Source organism: Hylobates moloch, unplaced genomic scaffold, assembly GCF_009828535.3.
Source record: "Hylobates moloch isolate HMO894 unplaced genomic scaffold, HMol_V3 SCAFFOLD_5, whole genome shotgun sequence".
Classification (NCBI taxonomy): domain Eukaryota; kingdom Metazoa; phylum Chordata; class Mammalia; order Primates; family Hylobatidae; genus Hylobates; species Hylobates moloch.
Genome location: NW_026652280.1, coordinates 131,501,844 through 131,524,968, shown reverse-complemented (window position 1 = coordinate 131,524,968; position 23,125 = coordinate 131,501,844). Strand labels below are relative to the sequence as shown.

The 23,125-nt window shown below is 37.6% G+C and overlaps 1 protein-coding gene across 1 annotated transcript in view; it reads left to right on the top strand.

The window, feature by feature from the left end:
- The window catches only part of TLCD4 (TLC domain containing 4), a 73,936-nt gene extending 51,103 nt beyond the window's left edge, over positions 1-22,833 (top strand). The window contains exon 9 of the mRNA XM_058439557.1: positions 16,755-22,833. Coding sequence (XP_058295540.1) covers positions 16,755-17,073 — 319 coding nt within the window. The 3' untranslated portion in view covers positions 17,074-22,833. The remainder of the gene's footprint in view (positions 1-16,754) is intronic.
- The last annotated feature ends 292 nt before the right edge of the window (positions 22,834-23,125 follow it).

Genomic DNA, 23,125 nt, shown 5'->3' with positions numbered 1-23,125 from the left:
GAGTCCAAGAGTTTAAGCAGTGAGTCCGGTGAGCTGAGATCCAGCCTGGGCAAAGCAGATAAACCCTGTCTGTAAAAAATTTATTTTTTTTAAAAGACGACTTTTATTTTAAATATGTACAATGTAAATAACTAAACTAACAATTTGTAATATCGATAGTCATCACTAGTGAATTATTATTTTTGAGATGGAGTCTCGCTTTGTTGCCCAGGCTAGAGTGCAGTGGCGCCATCTCTGCTCACTGCAACCTCCACCTCCCAGGTTCAGGTGATTCTCCTGCCTCAGCCTCCCAAGTCGCAGGGATTACAGGTGCCCACCACCATGCTTGGCTAATTTTTGTATTTTTAGTAGAAGTGAGATTTCGCCATGTTGGCCAGGCTGGTCTCAAACTCCTGACCTCAAGTGATCCACCCGCTTGAGCCTCCTGAAGTGCTGGGGTTACAGGCATGAGCCACTGCGCCTGGCCCATCTCAACCATTTTTTAGAATACAGTTCAGTTGTGTTAAGTATATTCACATTATTGTGCAACAGACCTTTAGAACTTTTTCATTTTACAAAATTGAAACTCTACACCCATTAGACACTAATTCCCTTTCCTGCAAGCCCTAGACAACCACCTTTCTACTTTCCGTTTCTATGATTTTGACTAAATAATTCATATGAGTGGAATCATACAGTGTTTATCCTTTTGTGCCTGGCTTATTTTGCTTACTATAATGTCCTTGAAATGCATCATGTTGTAGCATATGACAGGATTTTCTTCTTTTTAAAGGCTGCATAATATTCCTGTTGTATATGTAACACATTTTCCTTATGCATTCATCCGTCCATGGACATTGAGATTACTTGCACCCCTAGCTATTGTGAATAATGCTGCAATGGACATGGGCATACAAATATATTTTTGAGACCCTGTTTCAAATTCTTTTGGATATATTTCTAGAAATGGGATTGCTGGATCATATGATGGTCCTTTTAATTTTTTGATGAACCTTCAGACAGTTTTCCATAATGCATACATCTTTTTACATTCCCACTAACAGTGCACAAGGGTTCTGATTTCTTCACATCCTCATCAACACTTGCTATTTTCTGTTCTTCTGATAGTAGCCATTCTAATGGGTGGAGATGGTATGTCATGTGTTTTTCTTTTCTTTTCTTTTGTTTTTTTTTGATACGGGGTCTCACTCTGGTTCCCAGGCTGGATTGCAGTGGCATGATCTTGGCTCACTGCAGCCTTGACCTCTCAGGCTCAAAGGATCCTCCCACCTCAGCTTTCTAAGTAGCTGGGGCTATAGGCATGTGCCACCACACCTGGCTAATTTTTGTATTTTTTGTAGAGAAGGAACCATGTTGCCCAGGCTGGTCTCCAACTCCTGGGCTCAAGCGATCCTCCCACTTTGGCCTCCCAAAATGCTGGGGATTACAGGTTTGAGCCACCATGCCTGGCTGGTCATGTGGTTTTGATTTACATTTTACTTTGATTCATGGTGTGGAGCATCTTTTCATGCATTTGTTGGCCATTTGTATATCTTTAAAGAATTGCCTGTTCAAGTTCTTTGCCAATTTTTTCCTTTTTTTTTTTTTTTTTTTGATGCAGTTTTGCTCCATCGCCCAGTCTGGAGTGCAGTGGCATGATCTTGGCTCACTGCAACCTCCACCTCCTGGGTTCCAGTGATTCTTGTGCCTCAGTCTCCCAAGTAGCTAGAATTACAGGCATACACCACCATGCCCAGCTAATTTTGTATTTTTAGTAGAAATCGGGTTTTGCCATGTTGGCCAGGCTGGTCTTGAACTCTTGACCTCAAGTAATCCTCCCACCTCGGCCTCCCAAAGTACTGGGATTACAGGCATGAGCCACTGAGCCCAGCCCTTTGCCCATTTTTAAATTGGGTTATTTATTTTGTTGTAGTTCCTTCTATATTCTGAATATTGATACTTTATCAAATACATGATTTGGAAATATTTTCATCTATTCCATAGGTTGCTTTTTCACTCTGCTGATTGTTTCCTTTGATGTGCAGAAGATTTTAAAGTTGATGAAGTTGCATTTGTCTGTTTTTGGTTTTGTTGCCTGTGCTTTTGGTATCATATCCAAAAAATCATTGCCAAGTCTAATATCCTGAAGCCTTCCCCCTATATTTCTTTCTAGAAGTTTTATAGTTTGGGCTTATGTGTAGGTCTTTAATTCATTTTGAATTAATTTTTATATATGGTATAGGGGTCCAACTTCATTCTTAGAATGTGGATGTGTAGTTTTTCCAGGACATTTGTTCAAGAGACTATCTTTTCCCCATTGTGTAGTCTTGGTACCCTTGTCAAGTCATTTGGCCATACATGCAAGGGTTTAATTTCTACAGTAGCTTCTAACTGACTTCCTAATTCCAGATACACCCTCTCTCAGTCCTTTCCTCACAGTGTTACCAGAATCATCTTTCTTACATTCCACTTTCACTACCTTATTTTTTCACTAAAAGCTGCATCCTGTTTACACATCTCTCTCTGACTTCTGAAGTTCTCTGTGATGTGCTCCATATGCCTTCAGCCTCTTTTTTTAAATTATTCATTAGAATCAGTTTTGTATCCTTACTGTCTTATGTTCCTTTGGGTTTTTCTCCTATTTCTTCCTTTATTCATATCCTCCGTTTTCTCCCCATCTTAGAAAAATTTACTTATCCTTCAAGTCTTAGTCAAAATCTAAAACCCGGGGAAGGCTTCCATGATTATATGTTGACTTTTATTATTTAGTACAGGGGTAACACAGAAAGTTGGGAGTATTCCACATCAGAGACACATAAGTTAGAGCACTTACCCTGAATGAAGCCTCATGAATAATTTCGGAGATACTGGCCATTGGAGGCACAAGCAAAGCAGGAAGATGTTCGGGACAATTGACAGGGCTCCCTAGGTCTGTGTGCCTAGGGTATACTCTGGAACAAGATTACTTGTGAGGTCTCTTTTTAAAAATAATTTTATTTTTTATTAAAATTTTTGTTTAACCACCAGACCACTTGGGAACCTGTGAGGTCTCTAAGTGATGTATGCAGTTCATATCATTTACATAGAAGGAGCTCTCTTGGTGATAAAACACCTCCACTTAATCTTGAGTTACATAGCTTATGTGACATTCTCAAGGGGGTCAGATCTCATAAATCCATTAATTCCTGGGTCACTTACCATAAGCAATCCTAGACTGAGTATGTGCTTCTAAAAGCATCCCATAGATGAAGCCTCTCTTGCTCCAAATTTTATTAGTCTCCTTATCAAGAGGTTTGGCATTAGTGTGTTTACCAGGTGATTAGCCTGGATCAGCTGTCTTTTTTTCTTTTCTTCTTTTTTTTTTTTTTTTGCTTTTTGGAGATAGAGTCTCGCTTTGTTGTCCAGGCTAGAGTGCAGTGGCGTGATCTTGGCTCACTGCAACCTACACCTCCTGGGTTCAAGCAATTCTCCTGCCTCAGCTTCCCGAGTAGCTGGGACTTCAGATGCATGCTGCCACACCCGGCTAACTTTTTGTATTTTAGTAGAGATGGAGTTTCACAGTGTTGCCCAGGCTGGTCTCGAACTCCTGAGCTCAGCCAGTCTGCCCACCTCGGCCTCCCAAAGTGCTAGGATTACAGGTGTGAGCCACTGCACCCGGCCTCTTTTTAATTTTTGTTATTTATTTGTTTTTAAGATGGAGTCTCACTCTGTCACCCCAGCTGGAGTACAGTGGTGTGATCTTGGCTCACTGCAACCCCAACCTCCCAGGTTCAAATGCTTCTCCTGCCTCAGCCTCCTGAGTAGCTGGGATTACAGGCATCTGCCGCCACCTCACCTGGCTGATTTTTGTATTTTTAGTAGAGACGGGGTTTGGCCATGTTGGCCAGGCTGGTCTCGAACTCCTGACCTCAGGTGATCCACCCACCTCGGCCTCCCAAAATGCTGGGATTACAGGCGTGAGCCACCATGCCCAGCCCTTTCTTTTTTTTTCTTTTCTTTCGAGACAGTCTCACTAATATTCTCCCTGCTTCCCTCTGGGTGAGTTCTTTCCTCCCAAGGTGTCAGCTCTTAACTATTTACTCATCTTGGTGTAAGGGACTATGCCTTAGTTTTGGAATCGGATAAACTCAAGTTGCAATGACCTTGGACAAGTTACTTAATATTCCTGTATTACAGTCATTTTATCTATGAAAAGAACATATTTAATATTACCTACTTCTTTGTATTACAGTCAAGTGTTTTCTTAGGTGGCATGTTGAATCAACATGTGTAAAGTAACACAACATATTTCCCTCTATACTCAGTGCATGGCCCAGCTGTCCACTTGGTTACTGCTGCTCAACACGGGTGAAGTGTTTTTGACTATTTCTCCCTCACTATATTTGGTCCAGCATTAGGTTCTACCATATCACCTTCTAATATTTCTCACCTTTACCACCTCTTCTCTGTCTCTACCTTCAGTGCCCTAGTTCACCATCTCTTGCTGGCTAACTTACCAGTTTCTAACTCTGTACTGTTTGGTAGAGTAACCACAAGCCACGTATGAATATTTGCATTTAAATCATTTAAAGGAAATACAATTAAAAATTCAATTCCTTAGTCTAACTTTTGGCATTTCTAGTGCTTTATGGCTCCATACACGGAACCTACAGGTATGTGTGAGCAATGTAACGTTAGTAGAACATTTTCATTATTGTGGAAAGTTCTTTTGGTTAGTGGGGCTCTAGGCCAGGTTGGCAAACAATGCATGGCTCATGGGCCAGACCCGCTGCCTGTTTTTGTAAACAAAGTTATAGTGGAGCACAGCCATGTTCACTTTTCTGCCATGATTGCTTTAACTCTACCATGGCAGAATTGTGTAGTTCTGACAGAGAACAGATGGCCTCCGACAGCTACTGCTTTAATGTTCACTGTCTGGCTCTTTATGGAAATAGTTTTCCAGCCCTTGTCATAGACCATCTCCTGTCTCCTATCCTGTTCCCCTTTCATCTCTCTTCTATGTTATTATCTTTCACAATAAAGATAATATATGGCTTTGTAGGAGCCTACAACATAGCTTAAGAAGAAAAAAATATGCAGCTTCCTTGGTTAAAACCTCTCAGTGGCTCTGGCTGCTTACAGGATAAAATATGAGCTCTTCAGTGTGACACAGAAAGCTCTGCAAGAAGAGCTGTCTTATCTCCTTCTGCCACATGGCCCCTCAAACTCTCGTCTCACACCAGCTTGTCCATCTGCTGGCAATGCCTCCTGTCTTCTTGTTATTTAGAACTCAACCCAGGGATAATTTCCGTCACTAAAACCCATCTCTTTCCAGGCTGAGTTGGGTGCCTCTTACATATCCTTTCATAATAGCAACGTATGTTTATATTACTAAATGTATTTTATTGCAAAGTTCACTCTTTTTTATGTTTCCTATTTATCTTTACGTTTCATTAGATCAAGGGACAAATTTTATTAAACTTTGCATGGTCCAGTGTCCACACATTATCTGGCATGTAGTAGCCATTTGATTGCTTTTTGAATGAATGACTCCCAAGAGGTGATGAGTTAAGCTTTAGCTAATTCTGCCTCTTGAATGTGATTCTGATTATGAGATTTTGAAGCAGCATAAAGCTACCTTTGACACTAATAGGCACCTCCATTTGTTTTTGTTTGAAACTCTTTTAGAGAAATTATAAAATTAGAGATAATTTTATAATTTTATAATAAAAAGTTGTACTGTACCTTTATCTAAAAGCTTTGAATCCTTCCTGTTAAGAAAATGAGAACTGGCGTTAGAATATGAATAAGAAATGGTATCATTGGGCAGTAAGGAGATTGTAACAACATTGAGCACAGCTTCTGTCAGAGTTTCCATAGTTTAGTTGTTTTCTTTTTTAGTTTGAGGTATTTTTATTTTCTTTCCATTTTAGAGCTTTGTATATAAGAAGGCACATGGCATACATGTGCTGGGGTATAGAGTGAAAAAATACTGAAGTAGTTTAGACACCTGGGCTTCAGTGAAATTGCTGCTGCTGAGTTATGCCCACACGCAGGTTTCTTTTATATAAAGTAATTTAATGGTGCTAACTTCTTTCTTGCCTAAATGCTCTTAACTGTTTTTGAGGACATGTTTTATGAATTGATATTGAAACTGAATACCTTGTAAAAGCTTTGCACCTGTGTTTCTTAATATGTTCATTCAATATTTATTAAATACCTCTTCAGTACCTAAATGTCCCATTCTGTGACTTCAAGGAGCTTTAGATATAGCGTCTAGCTTCATGTCTGTGTTTGAGAAAATAGTACCTAAAAATATAAAATATAATTTTTTCTTTTTTCTACTAAAAATACAAAAATTAGCTGGGCGTGGTGGCGCATACCTGTAGTCCCAACTACTCGGGACACTGAGGCAGTAGAATTACTTGAACCCGATTGGTGGAGGTTGCAGTGAGCCGAGATCACGCTACTGTACTCCAGCCTGGGTGATAGAGTGAGACTCTGTCTCAGAAAAAAACAAAAAATTATTACCTCATTGAATATTAACAATAATATTCCATGTTAACACAATATTTGTGTGTGTATGAAAAATAACTGCATTGCCAAAACAAAAAAAAAACAGTAGGAACAGTGTCATTGTTTTACATTTTTGCAAATCTCTTTAATATCTGGAATGACAGAATTCAGCTGGATTCTCAGATTGGCTTCTGTTTTCAGTCTGTTGTGATATGTAGTGTTTGAAGCATATGAAAAATATCTGGCCTCTCAGAGTTAATTATGCAATAGAAAAAAAGTATTTTAGTGGCCTTTTCAAATATTAATAATTGTGGATATTCCTTAATACGTCATCAAAATATACCAAGAGGTAGTTTCTTAAAGGGTAAGTAAATGTGAAATCTGAAACCATATCAATGAACTTTTCATACTCTGCTATATTCAAATTCATTGGCCTTTCTAGGGCTTTAACCTTTTTTTATTTGTTTAATTAATTATTTATTTATTTATTTATTTATTTTTCTGAGATGGAGTCTCGCATTGTCACCTGGGCTGGAGTGCAGTGGTGCGACCTTGGCTCACTGCAACCTCCACCTCCCAGGTTCAAGCGATTCTCCTGCCTCAGCCTCCCTGAGTAGCTGGGATTACAGGCACCCGCCACCACGCCCAGCTAATTTTTTGTATGTTTAGTAGAGACGGGGTTTCACTATGTTGGCCAGGCTGGTCTTGAACTCCTGACCTCATGATCCACCCGCCTTGGCGTCCCAAAGTGCTGGAATTACAGGCGTGAGCCACCGTACCTGGCAGGCCTTCAATCTTTTACATATGCATAATTTTGATTCATCATGTCTTGGTCATTGGGAAAATATTGCCTCATTGAGTTATGTAGGTCTTCTAAATGTTGAACATTTATTAGATGACATTTAAAATATCACCGCAGATCTCATTAGAAAAGTCTTTAAGTATTGAGAGGCTGTCAAGCTCACAGTTGCAGATACAAATTTTCCAATATTCTGATTTTCATTTGAAAGTTCAAATTTTGTTGTTGGCATCAGAACTGTCAGTTGCTTTTCTTTATGTGACAAGCTCACTTTATTTTTGAGAGAGTGCCTGCCAGATGGCTCAAGCAATCATAGTTTATTGTTTTTTGTTTTTTTTCAAGTAAAAATGGCATTCTGTGGAAGAACCTGGTAGTTTAGCTTACAATTTAAACCATCACTTGAGGGTTTTTCCTCAAGAAAACCATTTTACTTTGTAGCAGAAATGCCTTATGTGTACTTCCCATTTTATCATACGGAATATTAAAAAGACACATACTCAGAAGTCATTTAATAAAAATAATAAATAATTCTTACTGCTTCATTAAGGGCATTTCTAACTGAAACTTTTCCTTTTTCTGGTTTTGTTTTTAACTGCAAGCAAGCGTGTGGTGGGAAAGGATACAGTGGCTACTAATACCATTTCTTTATTTGTGCTAAGATGCCAACAGTTTTATTTACTAGCACTTTACACTATCGGTATAGAAGTCAGCACAATGAAAAAGGCAAATAATGTTTTAATACTATTATTGAAATAATTGTATCTTGAAGACCTCCCAAAAAGGACTCAGGGGTCCATAAACCACATTTTAAGACCTATCATTGATTGATATTTGTCACGTAAGGCTTCACAGAGAACGTGGCATACACTCTTAAAATGTTTTAGGACTTTTTTTTTTAAGAAGTGGATGGAGAGGGAAGGGCCTTCATTCAAGAAGAAAAGAATCAACATAGGATTTTGAAAAGTGAAATAAACATGCCATGGGAAAGAGAAAGTGTAGGATCAAAGAGTATGTCTTAGGAGTAGGGTGGATAGATGTAGAGGATGTTGAGTGTCTGGGAGAGCTGATTGAACTTGACCCAGTAGACAGTGAGATTGTAGTGGAGAAAGACATTCTGGAAAGAGCACTGAGTGGTTATAACTTTTGATATTTGTAGGATAGATTGTAACACTGGAGACAAAAGTTTGGGTTAGGTTACCCAGTTCTTAGTCGTGTGAATGAACGGTATAATTTTATTAGTTCAGAAAGTAAATAAGAGTCCATATTAAACTGTGGGACTAGAGAGATGACAAAATAGAGATTTTGAAGAAATGAAATGAAATTGGCAATGAATGGATAAAAAATTAGAGAATATGGACAAGTTTAAGACAAATCCTATATTGGACCCAGAGAAATGTGCCCATCAAAAGTGACAGGGAATTAGGAAGACTCGGAGGGAAGGTGACGAATTTAGTGCGGAGATATTGGATAAGAGGACAAACACAGCATCTGAGTTGAAATTTAGTGAGAGCTCGAGAGAGGAATGTTGGGATGATCAGAATAAGATGATATTTTAACCTGTGAGAAAAGATGGTATTTAGAAGATTAGAGTTAAATGTTTAAGACTGGAAAATCAGCCAGGCGTGGTGGCTCACGCCTGTAATCCCAGCACTTTGGGAGGCTGAGGCAAGTGGATTACAAGGTCAGGAGGAGATTGAGACCATCCTGGCCAGCATGGTGAAACCCCATCTCTACTAAAAGTACAAAAAAAAATTAGCTGGATGTGGTGGCGCGTAGTCCCAGCTACTCAGGAGGCTGAGGCAGGGGAATCGCTTGAACCCGGGAGGTGGAGATTGCAGTGAGCCGAGATCGCACCACTGCACCCCAGCCTGGCGACAGAGCAAGACTCCGTCTCAAAAAACAACATAAAAAACAAAAACAAAAACAAAAAAACAAACAAGATTGGAGAATCAGAGAAAGAAGAGTAGATATAATGAAGGAATAATTTAGGAGTAGTAGGGGAACCAAAATAATATGGAGCTGGAGGGAAACTTGTCTAAAATTCCGTTCTTAAATTCCTAACCTTCCAGGGTTAATATTTATTAAATACAAATGTTTACATGCCTGAAGAAATTATATTTGCAACTAAGATGTAAGTAGAGTCAGCTTACAGCCCAGTCCCTTCACAGAGTTCCAGAAACAGTACAGCATCCAAATCCTTATTGGAGTTTTTCCAAGGATGTCAACAAAGATCCAGTTTGTTACTCACAACAGCACTTCTTAAAATTCTCTTCATTCCTCTTGGACTCACAATATCTCGACCCCACAGCTTTCCTAAGGCTCTCTCAAACTTCTGACTCTCAACTCCTCTAAAACTCAACAAACCAGTGCCATCAAGGATCAATTATTTGTCCCTGTCCTCTTTTCTCACTTTTTTTCCTGTGCCTACAAATAGCCCTGCATCCTCTTTCCAAATGTGAATTAGAGCAAATAATTCCTAGTTTTTACACTTTTTCTAGTTTTTACACAATTTTTAGTGAGTACGATACCTCCACACAATTAACTCCCAGTAAACTTAATGGGAAGGTTCAAGTTCCTTTAGAAGGGTAGGAGGAAGAATAATTGCTAAATGACCAAAGTTAGGATTTTCTCTCTGGAGTCAAGGGAGGATTGTGTTAATAAATACATACAATTTGCTGTCTTTTATGCCTGTCTTAGTAATAACAGTAAATGGTGGGTAAAAGAAAGTGTTGTTCTTCTTCTTTCCTTCCTTCCCACATGCATGTTTTCCTCCCTTCCCCTCTTTCCTCTCAGATTCAGTACATACCTTCACAAACTGTTAGCCTTTATTTGCTAGAATGAAAGAATGTTCTAATTAGGTAAGAAGAGGTGGATTCCAACAAAATAAGTGATCTTTCTGCCATGGAAGAGGAAGGTAAGGAGGACAGTTATGTATTATTATTTCACCTTGAATTAATATTTGGGTTCTTTCCTTTGAAAGAAACTGGTTTAAAGACCAGGCCCTGGTTAGATGGAAAAATTGGCAGAAGCTAACACTATGGTTATAAGGAAGCTATGGGTGACCAATTTCTTTTGTAGAGTTGCAGTCATATCGTCTTGGGTTTGGGAGTGTAGTAAGAATGTCTGTGAATATGTCTGACTCTCCTTTCAAAAAATTGGCAGAGAAGAGAAGCAGTGGAGGGGAGGTTTTTGGATTAAGAGGAATTGAGCATGTTGGTAAAAGAAGAATCAATTTATAGGAGGGGAACTTGATAGAACAAGGGAAGGCAGGGTAGTTTATTGGATAAATCCTAGAAGGTGAGGACTCTTCTCTGAGTTGAAAGATAAAGGTGCCTGAGAAGAAGTTTTGAGATCTTGGGGTCAGAGTGGAAGGAATTCATGGTTGAGGGACTCTAATGCAGTTGACTCCCAAACAATATGGGTTTGAACTGTATGAGTCCCCTGACACATCGATTTTTTTCAATAAAATTTGCACTAAGTGTGCCTGCCTTTCCTCCCAACTTCGTCACCTCTTCCACCTCTGCCACCCTTGCGACAGCAAGTCCAACTCCTCCTCTTACTCAAGGTAGTTAACGTGAAGACGACGAGAATGAAGACCTTTACAAAGATCCACTTTCACTTATTAGTGCATATATTTTCTTTTCTTTATGATTTTCTTTTCTCTAGAAAATAACATTTTTCTCTAGCTTTGTTGTAAGAATGTAGTATATAATGCAAATAACATAAAATAATGTTAATTGACTTTATGTTATTGGTAAGGCTTCTGGTCAACAATCAGGTGTTTGGGCAAGTCAAAAGTCAAGCAATTTTCAACTGTGTGGGGAGTCAGCACCCCTAACCCTGGCGTTGCTCAAGAATTAACTGTATCTCCGTAAGAAACCAGATACTCTGATGGGATTGAGAGACAAAAGTGAATGAGGAAGGGAATTGACTTGAATGGCAGGACAGGTTTGGAAGCAATTATATGGGAACTATGATGAAAGGACTGTCAAGCCAGTTTGAGAATTCTGCTGAAGTTCAAATCTTTTAAAATTGTATTTGTGCCATTTATCCTAATAAAGATTGTTGGGTAATGATATTTATTGAATTTACAGTATGGGGGAGTTGTTACTGTGTCATGGCAGCTTCATAGCACAAAGGAGGTACTATCATTTATCCCCATTTATAGAGATAGAACAAACATAGAGGTCAATAGCAAAGAGAGCTAAGACCACACAGTTGCTTCATGGCAGAACCAGGCTTTCAACCCAGGTGGCCTGACTGCAGAGCACCCTACCTACTCTTCACATCATTCTGTATTGCCTAAGGAAAGCTGGCTTAATGAAACACTGGAGATCAGCAGAGTGGATGAGACAGATGACGTGGCAAGAGAATGGAGGGTGCTGATGTGTGTTCTGAAGTTAACTTGGAGTTTGGATTAGGTAGGAAAGGAAGTGAAAGCGTGGAGGCTGATAGAGGGATTTGAGGATTTGAAGGTCAAAGAAGTAGTTTAGGTGAGATTGGGTAAAGAGAAATATGGAAGGCTTATGATTAGAGAGGAATGGGTTCACTGAGGTATAATATTTCTTGAGTAATTCCAAGGCTGCCATGTAGTCAAAGAAATGAATGGCTGAAGGAGAAGGGAAGTCTTTAGAGAAGAGAAGGCTTGAGGATCAGAGACCTGGATTAGAATGTGGATGTCATTGCTTTAGTGATGTTTTTCCTGTTTGCAGTATTATTTCATTAATTTAGCCATTGCTATCTAAATAGTCTTTCTTGTCTTAGATAATTTAGCCCTTTTATCCTACATAAACTTATAAAATGTAATACATCTCTCATCGTATATAAATTATTTGATATTTTAATCCCTTAATAAAATATTTTCAAGCTTTTTAACTATTTTTAGTTTCTTATGTTGAACAATTTTAGCTTAATCATGACTAATTCAGTTAAATTGAATATTAAGATACACAGATATGTTTTACTGCCTTTGCAATTTGATCTCTAAAATGACGTAAAATTAGGCAAGGCAGTTTTTTTAAGGAAGAAAAAGTGGAATAGAGCAAACGTTCACTGACTTTTTAAAAACCTTTTTATCTTTAGAATAGTTTTACATTTACAGAAAAATCAGAAGGCTGATACAGAGGGTCCCCGTATACCCCACACCCAGCTTCCCCTATTGTTAGCGTCATAGATCAGTGGGTGCAGTTGTTACAATTAGCGAACCAGTGTTAATATCTTATTGTTAACTAAAGTCCATACTTTGTGTGGATTTCTTTCGTTTTTGCCCAGTGCCCCTTTTCTGTCCCAGGATCCCTTCCAGAATGCCACACTACATTTAGTTTCATGTCTGCTTAGGCTACTGTTGGCTGTGATCGTTTCTCAGAAGTCCCCTGTCTCTGGTGACCTTGATGGTTTTGAGGAGTACTGATCAGGTGTTTTGTAGACTGTCCCTCAATTTGGGTTTGTCTGATGTTTTTCTTATGATTACACTGGGGCTATGGGGTTTGGGGAGGAAGGCCACTGAGGGACAGTACCATTCTCATCACACATATTAGGACTGCATGCTGTGAACGTGACTTAATCATTGTTGATGTTAAGCTTGTTCACCTGAGGTACTGTTTGTCCGGTTTCTCCATTTTAAAGTTATTCCTTACACCTGCCCTCCCCCTGCCCCTTCCATACTGTACACTTTGGAAGGAAGTCACTTTGTGTATTAGTTTCTTGGGGCTTCCATAAAAAATGCCACAGTCTGGGTGGCTTAAATAACAGAAATGTGTTTTTGCACAGTGCTGGAAGCCGGAAGTCCAAGATCAAGGTGCCTGCAGGGTTGGTTCCTGGTGAGGTGCCTCTCCTCTTCTTGCAGAAGGCGACTTCTCTCTGTGTCCTCACTTGGCCTCTTCTCTGTGTGTGCATGGAGGAAGAGAGGGAGAACTTTGGTCTCTCCCTTCTTTTAAGGGCACTGGTCCTATTGGATTGGGGCCTGACCCTTGTTACTTTATTTAACCTTAATTGCCTTCTTAAAGGACCTATCTTGAAATACAGTCACTTTGGGGCTTTAGGGCTTCAACATAAGAATTTAGCTGGGCACAGTGGCTCACGCCTGTAATCCCAGCACTTTGGGAGGCTGAGGCGGGTGGATCACAAGGTCAGGAGATCAAGACCATCCTGGCTAACACAGTGAAACCCCGTCTCTACTAAAAGATACAAAAAATTAGCTGGGCGTGGTGGCGGGCGCCTGTAGTCCCAGCTACTCGGGAGGCTGAGGCAGGAGAATGGCGTGATCCCGGGAGGCGGAGCTTGCAGTAAGCCAAGATCATGCCACTGCACTCCACCTTGGGCGACAGAGCAAGACTCCATCTCAGAAAAAAAAAAAAAGAATTTAGTGGGAAACAGTTCAATACATTACACTATACACAGCCCACACTTGAGGAGTAGGGGTTTATGCTTTACCTCGTTGAAGGTATGATTTCTACATAAATTATTTGCAGTTATTTGGAACAGATTTGTTTCTTCTCCCCTGTTCATTCATTCATTCATTCATTCATTTATATCAGTATTGATTTCTGGATATTTATTTTATACTTTAGGTTACAATCCAGTACAACATTATTTATTTTGTTGCTCACATTGTGAGTTTTGGACCTGGAGAGCTCATTTGGTTGGTTTCTGTGTTCCTTTGACATAAAGAAGCATCATTTTGTTTTTTGAGAACTTTCTTGCTCTCTGGCCCTAAATGATACTCTAACAGGTTCATACTGTACATTGTGTATTCTCTGTTCCCAGCCCTCAAATCAGGTATTTCTCAAGGAACCCTAGTTTCTTTCATTGGAGAGTGGTATTAGAAGCCCACATGTGGATGCCATGTATGCTCATTGTTCCTGAGGCATCATTGTCTCTATGGGCTCCTAGCTGACAGAACCTGTGTGTATATACCTATCTATAATTATTTCTGTATGTGTGCATTTATAGCTATATCAAGCTAAAATAGTTCACTGTTTCCAAATCTAATCCAGTATCTCATGGAAAAAATCTAGCCTCCTCTTGCTTGTCTGAAACCTTTCACTCCAACAATGAGAAACCTAGTTCCCGCTATTTTTCATCAAACAAATCTATTTATTTGTTCAGTCCTGATATACATGTATAATGGTTTCAGAATTGTTAATCGTTTTTGCCGTGAACTAGAGTACATTGCCTGTATACCGTTTCTTTTGCCTTTGTCTTACAGTCTCCATCTTTGAAGTCACTTAGGTCAGCACCTCTTTCTACCTTACTCCTTTCAGGGATGTTATATCATGCATTTGTGACAGTTAAGATTCTTTTGTCACTGTTTGCATTGCATCCTGGCATCCCCCAACCTCCTAATTGATTGTTTAAAATTTTGCTTACATCAGGTTCACTTTTTGTGCACTTCTGTGGGTTTTGATAAGTGCATAATGTCATGTATCCAACACTATAGTATTATGCAGAACAGTTTCACCACCCTAAAATATCCCTTGTTTTACCTACTCAATCCCCTTCCACTTTTTCCGAAACTCTGGTAACCACTGCTCTGTTTTCTGTCTTGATACTTTTGCTTTTTCTAGAATGTCTATAAATGGAATCATACAGTGTACAGGATTTTCAGACTGGTTTCATTTACTTAGCACTTTAGATTCATTCTTGCTATTACATTGATTGATAGTTTATTTTTATTGCTAAGTAGTATTCCACTGTATGGATGTACTACAATGTTTGTCCATCTTGATGGCTTGTAGTTGTTGGCAGTTATGAATAAAGCTGGTGTAAACATGTATGCAGCTTTTGTGTGGACATACATTTTTTAATCAGTTGGAAAAATACCTAGGAATGTGATTGCTGGTTTGTGTGCTATGAATATGTTTAGTTTTATGCCTGCTAAACTGTCCTCTAAAGTGGTTGTACCATTTTGCATTCCTAGCAGCAATGAATGTGTGTTCCTCTTGTTCCACACCCTTGCCAGCAGTTGTTATTGTCCATTTTTTGGGATTTTAGCTATTTTAATAGGCGTGTATAGTATCTTGTTGCTAGAATTTGCACTTTCTTTCTCTTTTTTTTTTGTTTTTTTTTTCGAGACGGACTCTAACTCTTGTTGCCTAGGCCGGAGTGCAAAGGCACGATTTCGGCTCACTGCAACCTCTGCCTCCCAGGTTCAAGAGATTCTCCTGCCTCAGCCTCCCAGGTAGCTGGGATTACAAGAATGTGCCACCACACCCAGCTAATTTTGTATTTTTAGTAGAAATGGAGTTTCGCCATTTTGGCCACATTGGTTTCTCCTCTTCTCTTTTCTTTTTTTGAGATGGCGTCTCGCTCTGTCGCCCAGGCTGGAGTGCAGTGGTGTGATCTCGGCTCATTGCAACCTCCGCCTCCTGGGTTCAAGCAATTCTGTCTCTGAGTAGCTGGGATTCCAGGTGCCCGCCACCATGCCTGGCTAATTTTTGTATTTTTAGTAGAGACAGGGTTTCACCATCTTGGCCAGGCTGGTCTTGAACTCCTGACCTGATGATCCACGCTCCTCAGCCTCCCAAAGTGCTGGGATTACACAGGTGAGCCACTGCACCCAGCTGGCCAGGCTGGTTTCAAACCCCTGACCTCAGGTGATCCACCCGCCTCAGCCTCCCAGAGTGCTGGGATTACAGGCGTGAGCCACTGCAATTTGCACTTTCTAATGACAATAGTGAACATCTTTTTATATGCTTAGTTTTCATCTATATATATTTTCTGACAAGGTGTTTGTTATGCTCTTTTACCAGTGTTTTAATTGGGTTGTTATTGTTGACTTTTAAGAATTCTTTGTGTACTTTGTAGACATGTACTTTATCATACATGTATATTTTAAATATTTTTTCCTAGTGTGTGGTTGTCTTTTCTTTAACAGTGCCTTTCACAGAGCAAGTTTTAATTTTAATGAAGTCCAACTTAACCAACTTTTTCTTCCATGGATGATGCTTTTGGTGTTGTATCTAAAATACCACCACCAAATGCAAGATCATGCAGGTTTTTTTCCGTTTTTCTTATGGAAGTTTTATAGTTTTGCATTTTACATTTAGGTCTATGATCCATTTTGAGTTAATTTTTGTGTAAGGTGTGAGATCTCTGCTTAACTTCATTTTTCTCGATGTTGATATACAATTTTGCACACCTTGTTGAAAAGACTTTTTTTCTCCACTGAATTACCTTTATGCTTTTGTCAAAAATCAGTTGAGTATATTTGTGTGGGTCTATTTCTGAGCTCTCTTTTCTCTTCCATTGGCTTATTGATTCTTTCACCAACACCATGCTGACTTGATTACTGTCGCTTTATAGTAAGTCTTGGAAATGGGTAGTGTGAGTCCTCCAACTTTGTTCTTTTTCAGCATTGCGTATGCTATTCTAGGCCCTTTGCTCCTCCTTCACTGAATTTTAAAATTTAAAAACTAAAATAAAAATGGTTAATCTTCAGAGATGCACTATAAATGTGATGTTTCTTTAATTCATTTTTCAGGTGGTTCTTTGAAGCTCTGAAGTATCCCAAGTTTTCTAAAGCTATCGTTATCAATGGAATACTCATGACAGTAGTATTCTTCATCGTGCGGATTGCCTCAATGCTTCCTCATTATGGCTTCATGTATTCCGTGTATGGAACAGAACCCTACATAAGGCTTGGAGTTTTAATCCAGTTATCCTGGGTCATTAGTTGTGTTGTTTTGGATGTGATGAATGTCATGTGGATGATCAAAATTTCAAAAGGTTGCATCAAAGTCATCTCTCACATCAGACAAGAGAAAGCCAAAAATAGTCTTCAGAATGGAAAACTTGATTAAAGGAGTGCTACTGATAAGCAAACTTCATTACTACTCAGCATTATATCTGCTGATAGGATGAATTCTTGGCATGTTCTTGTGTATCTTTATTAATTATAATTGTTATTCAGGATTTCAGTGTCATTTTTTTTAACCTTAGAAAAGAGAAGGCTGGGCGCGGTGGCTTATGCCTGTAATTCCAGCACTTTGGGAGGCCAAGGTGGGTGGATCACTGAGGCCAGGAGTTCGAGACTAGCTTGGTCAACATGGTGAAACCCCCATCTCTATTAAAAATACAAAAAAATTAGCTGGGTATGGTGGTTGGTGCCTGTAATCCCAGCTACTCGGGAGGTTGAGGCAGGAGAATCGCTTGAACCCAAGAGATGGAGGTTGCAGTGAGCTGATATTGTGCCACTGCACTCCAGCCTGGGCGACAGAGCAAGACTCCATCTCAAAAAACAAACAAACAAACAAACAAAAAACAAAAGAGAAACTAAAATTAAAATTTAGTTTTCATCCCAAGATGTCTCTTCTGCCTTTCTTTTGCCTTATTTATAAGCGTGGATAAAATTCTTAAAGGTTTAAATAAAAATGATCAATATAATGGTGAATCTTTTGAGAAATCTCTTAACTGCATTGGTATTTTTTCTCTGTGAAAGATGACTATGATAATCTGGTACAAATGGTTTTATGTCACCAATTTTGCTGCAAGAATGGGAACTGCTTTTAAATCTGTAAATAGCTCTTAACATTTGTTGTATGCACTCTTTTCTTACTATGGCTGTCAACACTTGTGTAGGGTTTAATTTCTAAATTGTTGGCATGTTCTTTTTCTCAGGCTATTCAGAAGTAAGATTTTTCATTTCAGACATGCGATCACCTATTAATGATGAAATATTTTACCACTTTGGGAATATTTAATTAGTTCAGTCATGGAGAATACTTCCCACATTTTAAGATTTTTCAAATATCACTGTCTTATTTCTATTTTAGCATTTTATCAAATTATTGCTTTTTTATTTTATAGTAAGGCTTAAGACAGATTATAGACCTCCTTAAGAGATGAATTTCTTCTTCTAAAAATGCATGTTGATAGAGGACTATTTAGGCTAATCGGAGGAATCATTAAGAAAAAAAGTTTTAACACTATTTATCCCTATCTGCTTTCCTTGCACTTTTTCTGTGAAAAATATTTTCTGTTTGCAAAATCTTCCCTGAGTTCTGAACCCAGCACCATCAGTACCAAAGTCTTGTGCAGCATGTATTTATTATGCTCCTGAAATAGGCCTCTTCTTGATGAGACCCAAACTATTACAAAAATATCAGTATTCATATTTTACTCACAATTCATACCTGTGCTTACTTAGTCGGCATTTTAGTGCTTTGAATTTCTGTCTATCTTAAAGCACAGAAAAAAAAGGTAATTTAATCCAAGTATTCTATCATCAAACTTATTGTCTGATTATATGAAGATAAATGACTGGCGATTCTGGTTGTGTGTGTATGTGTTTTGCTTTTACTTTAATTCTTGCAATCCAAATATAGAATTATATATTTATCTATTATTGCCTTTATTTATTCTTTAAGCACTTGAGTTTAATGATTATTCTTACCTGAGAAAGGAAGAAATTTAATTCTACCAGTGATGAATACTTGAAATTAATTGAACTCATACCAAAAGATGTAATCCAGTTTCTCAGTTTGAAGGAGAATGTTTGACTCACTTTCATTGTTCATGCTAGCTGAATATAAGCAAGACTTTTGATTTGATTTGCTTTTATTATTCAAGGCAGATAGAGCCTGATAAGTTTTAGAACATTTAAAGAAGATTGAAGTCTCAGTCAGTAACTAAATGATAAAATGAGATTGATTGGCTTATACTAGGTGCATTTATTTTTGAAAGAATTAATGTAAAATAATAGTTATTTTTAAAGCAGCTAATATTACACTGATAATTTGTTGCTAAATTTAGTGCTGTCCACATCATAGGTGCTTAAATATGTACTGGTTAACTAGAGGGGGGTAGGAAAGCAAGCGATTTTATCTTATTCTTACCTTTTTGCAGGAAAAGTGGCTTTAAAAAGTTTATATAATAAAACTATTTTGGAAATTCATTCTTTTAGAAAGAGACCTTGAGATAAATATTTTTTGACTCTGGATATTTCTACAGTTCTGAACACAGATTTTAAACCCACTATCAAAATGAAAACAATATAAAGCTATAGTATTAGTGAGTCTCCATGTAGCAGTTTGTTTTTATAGTTACTGTTTCATGCTTAAAACTTCATTCTTACTTTCATTAATGTTACCCTTCACTGGTACAGCCACTCACTAAATAAGTATATTTAAAACATCAAAATTTTGAACTAAAGTTTGTGATTCCCTTATTCAGCAACCCTTATCTTATGCTGGCTGCATGAGTTAATTCAACATCCAGATTAAACATCCTAAAGTAGGTTCTATATATTTCCTCATACAACAGACATGGAATGGAAATGCCACTAGAAACTGCCCTGCTGCTTTAAGTCTGACCTTTGCAGGAGGTACACTTTGCTGTTCTGTGATTGTATTCACCTACCTAAAATACAAATGAAGACAGATCATTTACTGCACGATGAATTTTTCATTTATTAAATGAAAAACGTTTGCTAGACATTTTAAATATTAAGTATTTTGACTACATGGATTAATTTAAATGATTCTGTCAGGCATTCTGATATTTAACAACTCTATTAAAATATTTATAGAAAAATAAAAGCAAATTGATATAAATTTTTGAGCAATTCTATTTTTGTAGAAAAAAATGACAACCTGTAATTATAAAGATGTTTTTTGAATGTGTAGTATCCTAGAAAATAAAAGTTCTTGTGAAACTTCAAAATGAATGAAAATCAACTAATAGCATGCAAGATCATAGATCCTGCATTAAATTTTTATTTGTGAAAATTTGAAAATTATGAGCTTTAACTTATAAAGTTTGCCTTCTTGTGTCTAAAGTCTTTTAAAGGATCATTTGCATTTATGTAAAACTCGAAATGACGTTATATATGAGTGCAAAGAAATTAACTTCTGCTCAAATATGTGTTGATACCCTACAGTAAGTTGAATTAAATTTTTATCCCAACTGTTTGATTTTGTTATTTCATGGACTAGCCTTATGTTAAATGAAATAATATTTATGTTGTTACCACCCCTAAGAGTGACTCTGATATATTATGGATGACCCAGGACTGTCTTAAAGGTCTAGTTTTAAAAACTGCCTCGTTTGTAAGTATTTGAATCCAGTTCTTTTCTAAATTTTAATAATTTGACTCAAAATTTTTGCTACAGGGTCAACTTTTAAATTGCATATTTCCTCTGAGGCACACTGGGCATTTGGAGAATGGTTCTTCGCTGGTGTAGAGAGCCAGGTTTACTGTTGGTTGCACCATCTGTTATCAGGCATGCAGAAACATTTTTCTTCTAGAGAAACAGGGGAAAGTGTTGTTACAGTGTACATGTTTCCTCTGTGTCGTTTTTAAGGGAAATAAACATGTTCCAAAAGATGCTGTTAAAATAAATATTTGAACACATTTTCTGTTTCTAGGTTGCTCTTAATTCCAAACATTTAAATAAATGTGCATTTGAATGGCTTTAAGTGGTTTAGTCTATTAGCTGAAATGGAAAAGTTCATGTATTGACATCATCAATAATACTTCATAAAGGTTTATGTATTTTTATGTGTTTGGATTCCATAAGAAGTTGAACTTAGATAATTTTATCAAGAGTAGCACAGTGTTTCTCAGGTGCGAGCCGGCATACAGCAAGACCCTTCATGTGTCTCTGGATGCACATCTATCTTCCCAACCTTAAACACAGCTCATTGAAATACATTAAAGCTACTGAAAGTGAGTTCTGATGCAAAACACATGTGAGGTGTGTAGGAACAATGAAAAGCTAGAGGATCTGGAGTTAGAGGAAGCATTGAGAGTGCTTTTCCCTTAAACGCCATGATAGTCCTCCCTCGATCTAGAAGTATTCTCTGTGAATCCTTCCATCTCTTCTTCCTGGTACCCCAGATGACTTCATCAGCATCTCCCTCTTTTATGCTAACACCTTTCGCTGTCAACTTTTGAGACCTCCCCATGTATCTATAAGCTTCCCAGTCTCTATGGCAAATTTAAAAGTTTACAAATAGGTTCTCTCATTGAAAAAAAGCATTGTAGTAAAGTTTAAAGTGGAGCTCAGACAAATCATGACTTATTAAGAGACTACAGGAAGCCATTCAGCATTTAGTAATACCTGTTTACAACATGAGGCAAAGCTAATAATGTTATGGTTTTATTAAGAGACATCTGTCATCTCTGTTTTTCTTAAACTGGTTTAACAGTCAGAGCTTTGTAATGTGTTTCAGCTGAAGATTTATTATAGGCTTGTAAATTATCTAAATGTTCTTTTTAGATCCCATGACAGGAGCACAGAGGAACTGAGATAACTCTGTGTTATGAGAGGGTGGCTGCTGGCTTGTGGCAAAATTATTTTAGAGTCCTGCTCTTTAGGGAAAACTTTGCTATGGTAATGTTTCTTTGAAAACAAATTTACCAGCAACTGTGTTACTTGGTGTTTTCCAAAGTACAACATCCAAGGACTTGAACCTTACCCCTTTCTAGGCCAGACTAGGCCAGCCTCTAGTTTTGATAATAATTCATACCTTTATTGGAATATATTGTGGATAGCAGTGAAGAATTGAAAGCAGCTCCTAAAGATTGGTTTGTTTGCTTTGAAAATGTTTACACTTATTCACTCTAAGCAGTGGACCGTTTTGATATCAGGCCCTATACATAAGACCCAAACCAGAAATATTTCTAAATCTCAAAGATTTATAAGTACAGTACCTCTGGCTGAAAACTCGTTAAACATCCTCTGTATATTTTTTCTTTATATCTTTATGTAATTCTTTCTGTAATTAAGTGTACATTAGAGTTATTTGCTACTTAACAAGCCCAAAGGTATAGCTGTATATAGAATGTGCTCTGTGTTTTTCTGTTTCCTGCTTGGTTTGTTTCTGGTATGACTATGTCTACTTTTTATTTAAGGAATTTTGTGTAGATAATACTCTCACTAACTTGTAAATAGGATAAGTTATGAGATTTTTTGGTATTAGAATCTGTAATAATAATGACTTAGATTTTATTTGAAAAAGCTACTTGGAAAGCAGTAAATAGAACTATGGTGATATATATAGATACATAGATATATACTTTTTTCTGAGAATGTATAATATATAATTGTCAAAGATTTTTGGAAGTCTTTCAAAATATACTTAATAACATTTTGAGAACATACCTTCTAATTTATTTCCATAAGGCTGAAGAAATTTTATTTACAAAATGTCAGACTAGATAATGTATGAATCAGTGTTACTAGGACTTATCAGTACTTAAAATAGCAACTTAGCATTCTTTATTTTGTTTCCTGGTTGTTTTATTTGGAGGGATAATAAATGTCTAAGTTATTTCCATTAAAATTTTGAAATGTTTGTATACTTTATGTGTGCCATTTTAAAGTATATGCAAGTTCTAAGCAATAATCTGCATGTTATACAAGGTTGACATATTTTGTCATGAAATTTTTAGTTAACATTTTAAGAATGATAAAATGAACACCCTGTAAATCACCCTTCGCCCCCTCCCCTCCATGAAAACCTTGGGATTTTCTTGTGCTAGAACACTACCACAATGTGGTGCAAAGCTTTGTATTTTGTGGAAAAAAACAATAAAATCACAATTATTTAGTGCAAAAGTTTGTCTGCAAGGTGTATACTTTAATAGTAATTAATGAATAGATTAATGATAAAATTATGTTCTGCAAATCAGATAATCTCTTCTAGCACCTTAATCCTAAAGGTAAATTTTTATTCCTCAGGATGCTTGTAGAGCTTGCTTATTTCCTTCCCTGCCTTTCTCCCCACTGAGGTCACAGCTTGGTAGCAAACCAGCAGGAGTTGCAAACATGTTAGTCATGCTTGTTAACGAAAGGAATGGTGCTGTCTAATCGACATGTTCTTTTAGATGAAGTAAAACTTTGGCAGTTG